This window comes from Euleptes europaea, chromosome 17, assembly GCF_029931775.1.
Source record: "Euleptes europaea isolate rEulEur1 chromosome 17, rEulEur1.hap1, whole genome shotgun sequence".
NCBI lineage: Eukaryota > Metazoa > Chordata > Lepidosauria > Squamata > Sphaerodactylidae > Euleptes > Euleptes europaea.
In genome coordinates this window covers 7,235,175-7,251,073 of record NC_079328.1, presented here as the reverse complement: position 1 = coordinate 7,251,073, position 15,899 = coordinate 7,235,175, and the positions used below count along the sequence as shown (strand labels likewise).

The 15,899-nt window shown below is 51.1% G+C and overlaps 2 protein-coding genes across 2 annotated transcripts in view; one reads left to right on the top strand and one right to left on the bottom strand.

The window, feature by feature from the left end:
- UBE2QL1 (ubiquitin conjugating enzyme E2 Q family like 1) overlaps nucleotides 1-8,642 on the bottom strand; it is a 35,591-nt gene extending 26,949 nt beyond the window's left edge. Inside the window, exon 1 of the mRNA XM_056862221.1 lies at nucleotides 8,252-8,642. Within this exon, the coding sequence (XP_056718199.1) occupies nucleotides 8,252-8,605 (354 nt within the window). The 5' untranslated portion in view covers nucleotides 8,606-8,642. The remainder of the gene's footprint in view (nucleotides 1-8,251) is intronic.
- The window catches only part of MED10 (mediator complex subunit 10), a 216,322-nt gene that overhangs the window by 149,111 nt on the left and 51,312 nt on the right, over nucleotides 1-15,899 (top strand). The gene's annotated exons all lie outside the window — the stretch shown is intronic.

Here is a 15,899-nt window from a genome sequence, read left to right as displayed (position 1 = left end):
CACCAGCAGTGTGAAACACAAGCTTCTGTTACAGACTGGAGTAGCAACGGAACAGAAAAACAAGCCCGTTACACTTCCATTACTGAAACTTCTTCCCTCCCCCCTTAGTTGTTTGCATTAATCTCAAGATGTTGACCTTTTTGGACAACAAATTGCAGAGCCTGAAATGATGGAAATAAGAGGTACCATCAGCTAGGATGGAGGGGATAAAACCAGCTCTTTGTGAAGATCCCACAGGATTCTTTGCCTGATTGTAAGAGGAGTCTGGTGGCACTTAACAGTCGAATGTGTGTTTTTTCAATTGTGTGGGCTCCTGCCCATCTCTTCAGGAGCTTATTTATTTATTTTACATTTCTACCCCACCCTCCCCAGCCAAAGGCCAGGCTCAGGGCAGCTCACAAAAATAACCACAGAGAATATAAGCAGGATAAAAACATTAGGTAAAGGTAGTCCCCTGTGCAAGCACCGGGTCATTCCTGACCCATGGGGTGACGTCACATCCCGACGTTTACTAGGCAGACTTTGTTTATGGGGTGGTTTGCAAGTGCCTTCCCCAGTCATCTTCCAAACAGCAATAAACTGCCCTAAATTATAATTTTTAAAAAGGACAAAAGATGTCCAATGGCGTCAAAATAAATATCCGGCTGTAGCTGGGACAACAGATAGACGTACCCCAGAGATGGTATCAAAAGGGGGAGGAAAACAGCAGTGGGGGTGGGGAGACCAATATTTATAGGAGAACTGTAGCTGGCCTCAACCATAAGCCTGGTGGAATAGTTCCATCTTGCAGGCCCTGCAGAATTCTGCAAGATCACGCAGGGCCCTGATCTCACTAGGGAGACTATTCCACCAGGCAGGGGCCAGGGCAGAGAAAGCCCTGGCCCTGGTCGAGGCCAGCCTTTGGGCTGGGGACCACCAGTATATTATTGCATGAACAAAGATTTCTCTGGGGAGCATTCCAGGTGTGTCTCCTAACCATGACAAACCATGCGTCTCTTAACCTCGCTTTAGACAGAAATGGAAAATAAATGAACAGCAGGGTCAAATAAAGCAATTAAATAAAACCGGGGCTGTGTAACCATGGTCTTGGAATTTTCCACGGTTACACAGCCCGGATAACCTACAAGAACCAATGAACTCTGACCGTGAAAGCCTTCGACAATATTTTAAATAAAACCCGTTTTTAAAACAGGAAGCATGTAGTAACACGAATACTAGAAATTGCTCACATCAGGTTGGAAATGACGAGAATTTCTCGCAGGAGTAACTAAAGGAATCATATGACTAATAAATAGGAAAGTGATGTATCATCTGGCCCTAGAACATTAAGCAACACACTCATTTAATGAAACGTGCAACCGCTTTTCTGGAATCCTCAATCCCAAAATGGACCAGCAAGGTATTCTCAAGGTGGCTTTCAAGGATAAACATCATGTGGTAACAATGACCGACATATTTGGGCGAGAGAGGGAAGTAAGGGAAGGCAAAATTTCAAAGGCACAACTCGGGTATCACAGATTTGCTCTGAGAGTACATCTTTCCAATATCTGAGCATCTTTTCCAAAGGCAAGGCAGGGCAAAAGCTGATGAAAACAGCCACTGTCCTTTCTTGTTTGAAACAAAATGCAGGTGTCAAGCTATCATCTGAAATGGTCGCTTCTGTCCAACAGACAAGAATTTTTTCCCCTTGGGAAACTGTTTTGTGCCTAACGAAACACAGAGAACTGGACAGTATTTTGTTAGACAACAAAGTCAGAAGCTTACTGACAGAGTGAAGAGGCTTACAAAGGTTAAACCCGAACCTTAACTTTCCTAAAATGGTGTGCAAAGTAATTTTTTTAAAGCAAAAAAGAGAACGCACATGGTATCCCAAAACAGAAGGGAGTTGCAATAATTAGTGAATACTCCATCGCTCTTGGCAATGCCATGGTTTAAGAAAGAAAAAAAGATCTGAAAACTATGAAGGACATTGTAACACAGGGTTGCCCACGCTGAATCACTACCAGCAAATGTGGGATGCGATCAAGGATGTAGCGTTTAATTTAAGGGCCAAACTAGACACGACACTGAAAAGTCAGCAGCAGGTTTTTAAAAAAGTAAAATTACAACTATGGGAAGCCCCACAAGGTTTAACTCTTCCCCCTAATATAGGTCATTTCTCAGAGCATAACCAACCCCTGGGTTTTGTCTCTTCCAGCCTGCATGGTGGCGAAATGTGGTTCTTATCAGCAAGACGTTCAGGAGAGGAAAGGATTAAAATCCCTTCTCCCCCTCCCACGCTGTGACCCCAAACAGAACTGGGGAGGGGGTCCTGTTGGTCCCTGCAGCAATTTATCTTTAATAATCTCTGAAGTTACTATGGGTCTCCCTCTGCCTGGTCTAGTTTTTCCTAAGATGTGGCTTTGATCTGTGATCAGAGTGTATATCTCATGGGGAAGAGGGGACATAAAGCACATTCAAACCCCTGATGCTGTTCTTCAGACACATTTTGCGGCTAGTGCAGTTGCACCTATTACAGCGGGGGTGGGGTGGGGGGGAGATTAGCTTCCTAGATTTCTCCCTCCCCAAATGTCCTACAACCGTGTTGGCGAACCTATGGCACGGGTGCCACTTCCGGCACGCGTAGCCCTTTCTGCCGGCACTCACGGTTCCTCCAAGCCGCTGGCCTTTCCGGCTCTGCCCCACCCCGGATGGGGGAGGCTGTAGCCCAGGGGTGGGGAACCTCCGACATCATTGGCAGTGGCCCCCAGACTCTCCCACAGAAGCTGCCGCCATTGCTGCCGCTGGAGCGTGCGCGGCCAGCCAGGCGGGTGGGAAAGCGGGGAACAGAAGCCGAGCGCCCACACTTGGCATGGCTGGTGGCTTCTCCGGCGCCTTCTGGGCCTGTGCGGGCAGAGGGGCATGGCTGGTCGGTGGGTGCGAAGGAGGCGCCCTCTGCCCCACCCTGCTCGCCTCTCACAAGCCTGCCGCCGCGCCCCACCGAGTGGCAAATCCAAGGCAAAACCTCCCATGTATAAATGGCCTCTTTCTTTTTCTGTCTCCCTCTGTCCTTTTCTTTCTCTCCCTTGCTCCATTTCTTTCTCCCTTTCTCTCTCTTTTTCTTTCTTTCTCTCCCTCCCTTCCTTCCCTTTCCCCCTCCCTTCCCTTCTTTCCTTCCTTCCTTCTTTCCCTCCAGCGGCTTCTCCGGCACCCTCTGGGTCTGTGCGGGTGGAGGGGCGTGCAGTCCTATTCCACCTTTGAAGTGCCCACAAGCTATCCTCCAAACACCTTTCCATTTGTCTTGATATGTAGAGAGAAACACTAAGGAACTAGTTGCCAATCTCCAGGTACTAGCTGGAGATCTGCTATTACAGGTGATCTCCAACCAATAGAGATCAGTTCCCCTGGAAAAAATTGCCACTTTGGCAATTGGACTCTATGGCACTGAAGTCCTTCCCCAAACCCTGCCCTCCTCAGGCGCCACCCCAAAAACCTCCCACTCATGGCGAAGAGGAACTTGGCAACCCTAGCCTCTCCCCCTCTGGGCCCCCTCTGGGGGTGGTATTCAGGTTAAATTGCCGCATTGGCACTCGGCAATAAATAAGTGGGTTTTTGGTTGCAGTTTGGGCACTCGGTCTCTAAAAGGTTCGCCATCACTGTCCTACAACCACATCAGGAAATGACCTTGGGGGATAAAAAAACATAGGAATGTATTGAATCAACTGAGTCCATGGAACTGTCTCCATGCAAATACACGTCTGACTTGGTTGCAATCTTTGGTTGTAAATTCTTTGGAGTAAGAGTGTAGGATGCTGAGTACACAAGTGTGGGGTTGGGAGAGGGTTCTCCTTAGTATCCTGATTAATCATGATGACCCACAGCCAAAAAGCAATAAGTCAGATTTAGGGAGGCAGATTTCTTTAGAACAGGCGGCAATCAAAGCTCTTAGTCTGACACAGACACTGCAGATTTCAACAGGGCACTAAACCAAAGGGGCTGAAAGGGCTTTGAAGTTACCATAAACATGTTGTCCTGCCTCCCTTTATCGTACACGAAGAAGAAGAAGAGTTGGTTTTTATATGCTGACTTTCTCTACCACTTAAGGCAAAATCAAACCGGCTTACAATCACCTTCCCTTCCCCTCCCCACAACAGACACCCTGTGAAGTAGGTGGGGCTGAGAGAACTGTGACTAGCCCAAGGTCACCCAGCTGGCTTCGTGTGGAGTGAGGAATCAAACCCGGTTCTCCAGATCAGACTCCACTACTCCAAACCACCGCTCTTAGCCACTGTAGAATCTCTCCTTTCAAACCACAAATCTTCCTTCTGCAGCACCTAATCTCCAGATATCACCACAAAGCCCCACATCAAAAACCTTTCCAAATGGGACCACCGCAATAGGTAAGAAATACTTTCTTGGATCTAAGTCCAACAACAGCCTGCCAGAGGCCTACATAAAGAGATAACCATGACTCAATTCACTGTCCAGGATAAGGTGAGAACTGCCTGAGAAATATGGCGGTCCCATTCTGTGTAATCATTGCTCATGCACCGGTAACTCCAGTCTTCAGTGGACTCTCTGCTAAGATTTTGTTTTCATTTCTTCTTCTTTTCAGCTTTTTGAGTTAGCGGTCACTTTCCCATCTTGTGGCATGGGAGCTGCCCAAGTTTATCATTCTATGAAGAATCATCCCTGCAAGCCAATTTCATTGGATTGCTCCAAATTCTAGTGTTCTGGGAGACTGAAGCAAGGGGGGGGGGGCATTTCCTTCTGAAAATTTGTCAATACAATAGTATGATGGGGAAGTTTTTTCATTTCTAAAAATGAATGAGTGACATGATGAATGGATACAATGACAACAAATTGGGAATGTGAACATTTAAAACTCCACTGGTGTAAATTGGTGGATGACAACAGCAGAGCTTACCCAATTCCAGGAAGCGCTAAATTTAGTAAGATATCACTTTCCATAATTTTTTTCTTAAAATTTAAATGACATCGGGGAAACATATGCTTTTAAGTTGTCATGTCTTAAAATGTTAGGAAGAAATCTAACAAAAATAACATCCAAATAAAGCTCTGAGTTTATTGGATGATAATGTTCAAGCCCAGTGGCGGACCTACATTTTTGGGGCCCTGAAGCTTGAACTGTTATGGGGGCCCCTTCGCAACTAGCAACAATAGGGCAACATCCAACAAGGTCCAAAGGGCCTAAAAGTGTGCGGTGGTCCTCAACAAGGGCTGGGGCTTTTTTGGCCCTGGCCCCAGCCTGATGGAATTCTCTTCCAAGTAACATCAGGGCCCTGCGGGACCTTCAGAGGTTCTGCAGGACCTGGAAAACAGAACTACTCCACAAGGCCTACAATGGAGGGCAACCACAGGTTGTCATCGTTGCTGGCCTCCCTCCCCTTTCCTCCCCCTCGGGGCTTCTGATATGATTGGGCTGCTTGGCCGGGCCTCCAACAGCCCTGTAATTATATGAGTACCATCTGGTTGACTGTATTAATTGTACTGAATGGTTTTATGAATTTTATTGATTACTTATGAATTTTAGATATTTATTTTATTGTTGTTGTTGTTACCTGCTATCAGGTAAGGGAGAGGAATGGGGATCTTCAGTAGCTGCCACCACTCTGGTGTGGGCCTAACTCAGGAGGGCCTAGAGCACCTTCCCTGCCCCTGGCTGCTGCTTCTCCCAACAGGGTATGCTTTCTAGGTGACCAAATGAGGGGTGAGGACCCAGGCAAAGTAACAAACAGTTTATTAAAGAGGTCTAATAAAAGTGATAACTCAAGCCACAAAAGGATGACAAAACCAGTTAAAAACAGACAAACGAATAAAAACCCGAATGTGTCTATCTTTACTGGCACTAGGCCTCAGGCAAACTCACCCCTTCCTGGATGAGGCAACCCTCCATCTGCAGCAGCCTCTCCCCAGACCTGCTCCCTAGAAGTGAACCCCCTCCCTTTTCAGGCAAGGGCTTTTATTCCTTCTGCCCAGGCAGCGATTGGCCCTAGCCTTCCCTCCAAATCCTCTTCCACCAGAGGCGGGGTGGGGGGGGTGGGGAGGGGAAATAACCACTTTAATATAGGACTCCCTAGGGCCTGTAGGCCACACTTGAGGCCTAGGAACATGACACCCACCCTGAGCCCGGCTTTGACCGGGAACGAGGGCTGGTTATAAATTTAACTAATTAATAAATAATAATAGGGAGGTAGAAGGTCATCAGAGGGGGGCTTGTTAGGATAAAGAGGTGAAAATCTGCTTTTTGGTGTTAAAACGTACAAGTGAGACGAGTGCAGCCTGAACTGAGAATTCAGATGTCTTTTTATGGTTCCAATTGGCTCTAGCCTAAGGGCTGAGCTAGAGAACTATTAAACTGAGCACCAAGGAAGGATTTGAGGATCCAGCTGCCCCAATGTAGGCTATGAATAGATTCTGGCGAGCTCAGTGAGCCCTTGCAGCTGGGGGTTCAAGCTAGGGTTGCCAGGTGCACACTCACCTTTGGCGGGAGGTTTCTGTGTTGATTGCATGCGTTGACGCAGCACTTCCGGTTTACAACCAGAAGAGTCACCTTGCAAGGAGCCTTAGACCACTCAAACTCTTTTGTGTGGTAAAGGGCTGCAGTGACCCTTTACTAAGAGTTTGAGTGGTCTAAGGCTCCTCGTGAGGCGGCATGCACATGCACGTTTGCCCGCCAGCCCTCAGCTGGTAGATGGGCAGAGGGGCACATTACTGGGGGTTTGCCCACCACCAGCAGGCACCTGGCAACCCTAGTTCAAGCGCTGCAAGCCACCGAGAAAATTTTGAAATTTTACCAATTACAGGGACATTTTGAGGCCATATGAAGTGGGTATTTACAGCATATTCAATAATAAGTACTTTAATCCATTGGCTTATGATTCTATCACTAAAAAACTCGATCAATTTTGATGAGAAATTCACTCATTTTAAAAAAAATTGCTTCAGGGGGCCCCTCCAGGATTTGGGGCCCTGAGGCTTAAACTGCATTAGTTTCAAAGTAGATCCGCCTCTGTTCAAGCCACATTAAGAGAGCTATAACCAAGTATTTCAGTTCAGTGCCTTTTGGTTGTCGGAAAAACTTCTGAAATATTTACACCACCCATAAAATTAACACATCATACTTTTTACGTTTTATAATTCAAAGAAAAATAATAGGATCTTGAAAAGTTTCCAGTGCTAGCTTTCCAAGGGAGAAAAAATGCTCAATGTAAAATTTTCTCATTAATTAACGCAAGGTCATCAGTGTGTGCCTGAAAACCTCTTTAGACTGATGCAGAACTGACTTTTTGGAAGTGAGAGTGAAGCGGCCTGCGGCCTGGGAATCCCTTGCAATGTCACAGCAGAGGATGCCAGGACCTGACTGGGAATAATCACAGCATCCTCCTATGCAGCGTGGTGAGCGGTGCGCCTCTCCCACAGCGCAGTTCAGCTGCTGGGATAATAATGCGAGGCAACAAAAACGCAGCCAGGCTGAGCACCAGAAGCCCTTTTCTGAACACCATGAAGCCACCCAAACCAGCAAGGACCTTTCTAAGCACATTCTAAGTGCTTTTCCTTCAGCACAAATGTAAGGGCTCAAAGATATTCTATAGCACTGGTTCCCAACCAGGGGTCCATGGACCCCCAGGGGTCCGCGAGAACTAAATTAAGGTCCGCGAAACAAATTTATAAAGCCATAATAAATTAATATTTTCAATTAAAAGTTCTCTATTATAAAAATATATATTCAAATATTATTCTAAGTTTAATGTTTAACTGACAGTTACGATTAAAGTTTATTTTTCAAATTCTCGGGATTTTTATTTTGAACCTTGGGGTCCCCGCACCGAACAAAAAAGTCCTAGCGGTCCCCGGTCAAAGAAAGGTTGGGAACCACTGTTCTAGAGGGAAGGGCTTCCTGGCAAGGACACGGCGAGCCAGGGACGGCTCCTGGGTCAAGCCACCCAAGCAAGGGCCTGGGGCGCCACAAAGGGCAGGGCACCCGTCTGCCCCAGGGGTTTTGCTGGCTGCCAGCCATCCACGGCACGGCTCCCAGGTCAAGCCACCCAAGCAAGGGCCTGGGGCGCCACAAAGGGCAGGGCACCCGTCTGCCCCAGGGGTTTTGCTGGCTGCCAGCCGTGCACGGCAGGGGAGGTGAGCGGCATCCCTTCCCTGCGGGCAGAGAGGTCCACACCAAGCCTCAGCTCGAGGTGCTGGTGCAACCAGGGCCACCCTCTGGCGGAGCGAGCGGCAGCCCCCTCCTCCTTACCTGGCCCTTGACCAGGCTGGCGGCGAACTGGCGCATGACGGCCTCGACGGTGTAGGCGCTGGACCAGCCGCGGGGGGTGAGGAGCTCCATGCAGATGGCGCCGCCGTCCAGGACGTAGCCGTTCTCCAGGCGGGGGCTGAGGACGCGCATGAAGGGCGGCGCGAAGGGGAAGTTGTCCGGGAAGGTGAGGTTGAGGAGGATGCAGTCGGTGCCCGTCTCCTTCATGTCCTGCCACAGCACCGAGTCCTGGTCCACCTGGTGCAGCTTCACGTTCCAGTCGAAGAGGCTCTCGGCCACCAGCTCCACCGAGATGAAGCGGTCGCTCAGCCGCGCGATGTCCTGCAGCTCCTTCATCAGACGCCGGCTGCGCACCTGCGTGCAGGACGACCCCCGCCCCGCCGACGGACCCGCCGCGACCCCCGCCCGGCACCCCTCGGCCGGCGCGGGCGGCGCGGGCGGCGGGGGGAGGGTCTTCTTGGGGGGCTTGTTGCGCGCGGCGGGGCTGCTGCTGCTGCCGCCGCCGCCCTCCTTGCTGGGGCTGCCCGGCGGCGGGGGCGGGGGCGGCGGGGGCTGCTGCTGCAGCGCCTTCTGGTTCTTCTGGCTGCTTTTGCCGCGGAGCGACGAGCCCTGCTGGAAGCTGCCGCGGGGGGGGTGGTGGTGGTGGTGGTGGAGGTGGTGGTGCTTGGGGTCCTCCGTGTCCCGGTTGTGCAGGCGGATCAGGCCGATCTTGCGGAGCAGCGTGGCCATGGCCCCGACGGCCCGCTGGGCTCCGAGCGCCGCGCGCGGCGGGGGGAGGGGGCTATCGGTCGATTGCGCAGGGGGGAGGGAGGGAGGGAGGGAGGCCCGGCGACCCGCTGCTGCCCACGCCCCCCCCGCAGGGGCGCGCCGCCGAGGCTGCGCTCAGAGGCTGCCTTTCGGCCCCGCCGCCGGGGCTGCTGCGGGCGGCATCGCTCCCCCGACGCCGCCGACGCCGCCTCTGCACGGCCACGGTCTTCGCCAAGCGTTGGGGGCGGGGGGCGAGAGGGGAGGAAAGACCCCCGCTTCCGGGCCCCGCTCGGCTCCTGGCTCCGCCCCCGGGGGCTGCAGCCCGCCCCCTCCCCCAGCCGCCGCCTGGCCGAGGGCTCCCCTGCCGGGGTCTCCTTTGTGCCGCGCCGCGCCGCTCCCGGGCGGGGGTCCCCCGGGCAGGAGGGGCGGCTCTGGGCAGCGGAGCTGGGAAAGAAAAGGCGCCCCCTCCCCTCCCCTCCCCTCCCTCCCCTCCCGGCGCTGCGGCTGCCGCTGGCTGACTGGCCGGCCGGCTGGCGACGGGGCGGGGTGTGCGGCCTGACCTCTCAGCCCCCTCCTCCCCGCCGGCGGCGCTTGGGGCAGCCCCCGGCCCGTCGCGCGGCGCCTTCTGGCTCGCAGGCTGCCCGGCGCTTCTGCAGCGGGTCTGACATGACCCGGGGGGGGGAGGAAGCGCCGCCCCCGGGCCGCTTTGCGCAAGAGGAGGTGGGCTCAGGCCGCGGCTCACGTGCGCGCCGCCCGCGCCCCGACTGGCTGCGCCCAGGACGGAGGGAGGGGGGGGGGAGGCGGCTGATGCGCTCCGCGAGGATGCGGGGGGGCGGCTTCTTTTTGCACGCGCCGCCTCCCCCTCCGCCCCCCCCCCCGTCCAGCGTTGCTCGCCTCCTCCCTCCCCGCTGCCGGGCCAGGCGAACGGGGGGGGGGGCGAGCGGGGCCCGTTCGCCCCAGGGGCCGCTCGTCCTTTCTTGCAAGCCCACCGCCTGACCCGCCTCGCTGCTCTCTAGCCCGCTGGCCGCCTTTGGCAAGCGCCCGCTGCTCGAGGGCTGCCCCCCCTCCCCAACAGGCGAGCCCCTGGACGCCCACCCGGGCGCGGGCGTGACACCGCGGCAGCCCTCGACGGGAACCGCGGCAGGCGGGAGGTGGGCGTGCGGGGCTCGGCGCCTGCCCGCGCCATCCCCCGCCAAGGAGGCCGCCTGGACGAGGACGGAGACGGGCGAGAGAATAAAATTGCAGCCCTCCCATGCTTTTATGGTGGAGATTTTGGTTAAAAAAAAATAGGTAAAGAACAACAAGAATAACAACATAATGTTCATTTTAATCATGAGATCTGCCTACGCAGGCACAAGTGGTTATTGAACTTAACTGCTTAAAATACAAAGTTAAACCATGGGAGGTACGGCCGTTTTTACAAGGGCAGTTTTAACATTAAACAAAATTAATTCGTTTTTATTTTTAAAGGACTTATTACCAGACAACCTGGAACATAAAAACAGTTGCTGCCTAGCACGGAGGACTATCCTAACCGTTTCTATTTAAAGCTTTCCCCATGACATAAAGCAACCATCCACTATTCTCAAAAAGGACAGAAATTGGAGGAGCGGGTACCACAAACGTACAGGATACCATGCAAACGATGAAATTCTCAGCGCTTGGTGGCTGGTGGCCTGTGGGGCTGGCAGGGCAGAGGACAACAAATGGTGGGCGCTGCCAGAGCAACTTAACTGATTTTGGCCCCACCCTTGTCCCTTGAACACTGAGAATACTCAAGCACATCACTCAGGGTCTTAACAGATAACATGTAAATTGTGAGCTCTAGTCCCGTGATAATCCCATAAACAGACTCAGCAGGCAGGGAGTCCTGCTTTATTAGGAAAGTTCAACAGGTAACAGAAGCCAGGAAACAAGAGGATACTAGTGAGGTTCAATTGTACATTGCATGGTATATATAGATAATCAAATGTCAGATAGCTCAGGGTACCTTGGCAACCCCCCTCCCTGGAGCGGTCTGGAGGTTCCCACAGAAGAAAGTCAAAACACCTAGGAAGAGGAATAATACGTTGGCCTTGGCTGGCATCTGGCTCAACCACAGCATACCATTCTCAGGCTAGTGCCTGACATTCTGCCCCCCCTGAAGGCCCCCTTCACCCCCCCCCCAGAGAGGTTTCAGTGGATAAGCGGAGTGGAACTTTTGAACCAGTTGGGGGGCGGAAACATCGCTGGCATGAACCCATTCATCTTGAGCAGGACAGAAATGTTTCCAACGAACTAAGTATTGAAGGGCACCACGGTGAATGCGGGAGTCTAAGATTTTTGACACTTCAAAATGCTCTTCCCCCCCCCCACACACACCACCATCTCAGGCACTTCAGGAGGTGGCTCGGGATGCCATTGAGGGGAGGAAACGTGTCGTTTGAGGAGACTGATGTGGAATACCGGGTGAATTCTCCGTAGGGATTTGGGCAAGGAGAGTTCCACTGTCATGTTATTGATAATCCTGGAAATGGGAAAGGGTCCCACATATTTGGCACTGAGTTTTCCGCACGGGTGGGTGGACCGTAGGTTTTTGGTGGAGAGATATACCAGATCTCCCACCTTGTAATCCCACCCCGGGGACCGGTGTTTGTCTGCCTGAGCCTTGTATTTATGTTTGGCCCGTTCTAGATTTTTAATCAACCATGGCCAGGTCGTTTGAAATGTATGAGTCCTTTCGGCTACTTCGGTGCCACCCTCCTTCCCCAAAACATCAATGTGGCCAATGGGACCGAACTCTTTCCCATACACAACTTGAAAAGGGCTGAACCCTGTGGACTGGTGTACAGCATTATTGTAAGCGTACTCAGCAAAAGGCAGCAGGTCTACCCAATCATCCTGATGGTAATTGACATAACAGCGTAAATAACATTCCAAAACAGCATTTACTCGTTCGATTTGACCATCCGTTTGGGGTTGGAAAGCACTTGATAGTCCTTGCTCTACCCCCACCAATTTTAGAAATGCTTTCCAAAACCTAGCCACATAGGTACCCCTGCGGTCGCTCACCATCTTGCGCGGAAACGAATGATATTTGTAAACGTGACACAAAGAGGCCGGCCAACCGTGGGGCGGAGGGTATACCTGCGCAAGGTATAAGATGAACTTGTTTTGAAAACAGATCTGTGACTACCCAAAGTACAGTCTTCCCCTTACTGAGGGGAAGATCAGTCATGAAATCCATTGCAATAACTTCCCATGGTTCTGTGGGGGTTTCCAAGGGCTGCAACAGTCCAGCCGGTTTTCCTTGGGAACGCTTAGCAGAGGCACAAATTGGACAACTGCGGATGAATAAGTCCACGTCTGAACGCATGCCCGCCCACCAAAACTCTACGCAACAAATGCAAAGTTTTGATAAATCCAAAATGCCCTGCGGTTTTAGCTCCATGAACTAGACCCAACACCTCCCCACGCAATCCTTTTGGCACATATAGCTTAGACTCTTTGTACCAAAACCCCCCGTGCTTGATTAACTTTGGTGGGAGGGTTTGAGAGGAGAGTTCTGCTTGCTAGCTTTGTAGGAGGGTTTCCTTGAAGGATTTTGACAGTCCTTCCAATCCCCGCGCCTTGGGAGCAGCGTTGGCAGACTTCTCGGGAGCAGACGGAGGGAGCGGAGCGGGCGGCTCGGCCGGGCGCTGCACTTCCTCCCCTGCAGAAGGTGGTTGCTTTAGGGCTTGGGTTTGAGAACGGGTTTGCACTGCCAGAGTAGGTAGCAGCCCCCGTTGGGTTGGGGTGAAAAGGGACTCAGTGGGCTGATCTAGCTTACTTGGGTACTGGAGGAGTCTGGATAGGGCATCCGCCAATAGATTTTGCTTGCCAGGAACATGTTTCAGCACAAAGCAGAATTTAGAAAAGAAGTCTGCCCAGCGCACCTGTTTCGCAGAAAGCTTGCGAATCCCCGTTAAAGCTTCCAAGTTTTTATGATCACTCCAGACCTCAAAAGGGACTTTAGATCCTTCTAAATATTGTCTCCATATAGTCAAGGCATGTTTAACTGCTGCTGCCTCCTTTTCCCATATCGGCCAATTGAGTTCAGACTGGGCGAACTTCCTGGAGAAGTAAGCGCAAGGGTGCAATCGGTCGTCCTCCCCCCGCTGTAGCAGTGCACTCCCCATTGCTACTTCTGAAGCATCTACTTGGACTATGAAGGGTAGTTCGCAGTCGGGGTGTCGCTGACAGAATATGCAAGTCTGTTCATATTAGCTATGACAGGTGGATTTAGATTCAGGGGATCTAAGTGTCAAGCTAAGCTCCCTGGAGCGGTCTGGAAGTTCCCACAGAAGAAAGTCAAAACACCTAGGAAGAGGAATAATACGTTGGCCTTGGCTGGCATCTGGCTTAACCACAGCATACCATTCTCAGGCTAGTGCCTGACATAAGAGCCTCTTCCCTTGCTTCAGTTGGCTTGTGTGATGGTATACTTGCTTGTCTTAAGGAGAAAATGGAGTGGCTGACTGGCCTGTTTTTCCCCAGTTCTCCTCTGGACCCCTTTTTAAAAATCGGTGTAGCATTTGCTAGTCTCCAGGCTTCTGGTACAGCGGCTGAATTTAGCGATAGGTGACATATATGGGTTATTGGAGCAACAATCTCACATTTTTGTTCCCTAAGAACTCTCGGGAGTATGCCATCGGGACCTGGAGACGTATTGGTTTTTAATTTCCCCACTAGGTCTAGAACTTCATCTCATATCACCGCAATTTGATTCAGTTCTTCAGACTCCCTTCCTGAAAAGAGTGGATGTGGCATGGATACATGCCCCTCAGTGAACACAGATGCAAAGAATTAATTAAGAGTCTCTGCCATCTCATCTTCCTTTAGCGATCATGGAGTTTGGAAGGAGTCATATGGGCCATCTAGTCCAACCCCCTGCTCAATGCAGGATCAGCCTAGAGCATCCCTGACAAGTGTTTGCCCAGCTGCTGCTTAAAGACTACTAGAGGGGGGAGCTCACCACCTCCCGAGGCAGCCAATTCCACTGCTGAACTACTCTCACTGTAAAAAAAATTTTTCGTAATGTCCAGCCAGTGCCTTTCCTCTCGCAATTTAAACCCATTACTGCAACTCTTATACTCTGCTGCCAACAGGAACAGTTTCTTGCCCTTCTCTAAGTGACAGCCCTTCAAATACTTAAAAGAGAGCAATCATGTCCCCCCTCAACCTCCTCTTCTCTACACTGAACATTCCCAACTCCGTCAGCCTTTCCTCGTGGGGCTTGGTCTCCAGGCCCCTGATCCTCGTCGTTCTCCTCTGCACCTGCTCCATTCTGTCTACATCCTTTTGAAGTGAGGCCTCCAGAACTGCACACAGTACTACAGGTGTGGCGGGACTGTGACATCTTGCAATTTGGATGTCATGTTTATTCCTTGGGCATCCAAAGGCACAACTGTTTCTCTGGCTGGTTTCCTGCTTATAGTTTGTCTTGATGCTTTTAGCAATCGACTCCTCAAATTCTCTTTTTGCATGGCTAAGCTTAGTAAGGGTTTTGTTTTACTTTACTTTTACTGTAAAGGAGGAAAGGAGCTGAGCTTTGTGGGGCCCTGCCTCTTTTGCCAGCTGTCCCTGCTTGGTTGGTTTAATTTGAATTTATAGAAATGTGCCCTTTCCTAATGACACGGCAGCTTGGGATAGTAGATGCATATTTTACGGGTTTTTTCCTGTGCCCTTCAGCTTTGTGCATCCAGTGCAGGAGCCTCAGCCACTTCACCCTCATTACAGCTCACAGACAGACAGACACAGATAGGTGGATAGACAGACAGACAGATCTCTTTAACGCTCAGAATGCATAACTATAAATCTGGGTGGAAGCAACCAGTAGTCCAGTGGCATCCTAAAGTTACTGGGCCATATGCTGCAAAGTATCCTCTGTATGGTGTAGGATTATTGGCTGGCTATGCTGCAACAGCCAAACAGGATACTTTTCAGACAGACAGATATGAGTAAACCCAGTAGTACGGCAAGTATTAGCAGGAAGAATGTTTGTTTATAAAGCACTTTACAAAGCAGTGACTGACATAGATGCTTTCTGGGTAAGGTTGCTAACTCAGGGTTGTGAAAGTTCTGGAGACTTGGGGGTGAAGCCTGGGGAGGGGGGAGTTTGGGGAGGAGAGGGACTTCAGTGGGATATAATGCCTTGGTGTCTACCCTTCAATGCAGCCATTATCTCTGGAGATAAATTGTAATTCTAGAGATGGAGGTTGGCAGCTCTATTTCTGGGTGACCTTGGGCCAGTCACACACTCTTAGCATAACCTACCTCACAGGGTTGTGGAGAGAGGAGAAAGAATTAAGCTGCTTTAGGATCCCAGTGAGGAGAAAGGTGAGGTATAAACAAATTAAACAAATAATCATCTGGGCTCATTCACAGTCTGATGTGTTTGGATCCGTTCTCGAAAGAGCTTGCAGGGCTGAGGCCATGCTGGGTATCATTGTGCCACTGATATAAATAATTTGTGGGAGCGGAAGGTATTTTCATGATTGGTCCTCTCTTTCTAGTGCACTTTACAAAGCAGAACAAGGAGAGGGGTCTCTGCCCCATGGATTTTACAATCTACATTTAAACTGGAGAAGAGCACAGAAGGGGGAGAGGAAAGGGAAGCACAAGTGGAGTGGGGGGGAATACAAGGCTGTGTGGTGTAGTGGTTAGAGTGCTGGGCTAGAATTTGAAAGAGCTGGGTTCAAATTCCCACTCTGCCTTGATGCTCATTGGGTGTCCTTGGGCAAGTCACAGACTCTCAGCTTAACATACCTCAAAGGGTCATTGAGGAGGGAGTGGCGATGGTGGTAAAATATTCTAAATAACTAGAATATGCACCAGCCAGTATGGTGTAGTGGTTGGAGCAGGG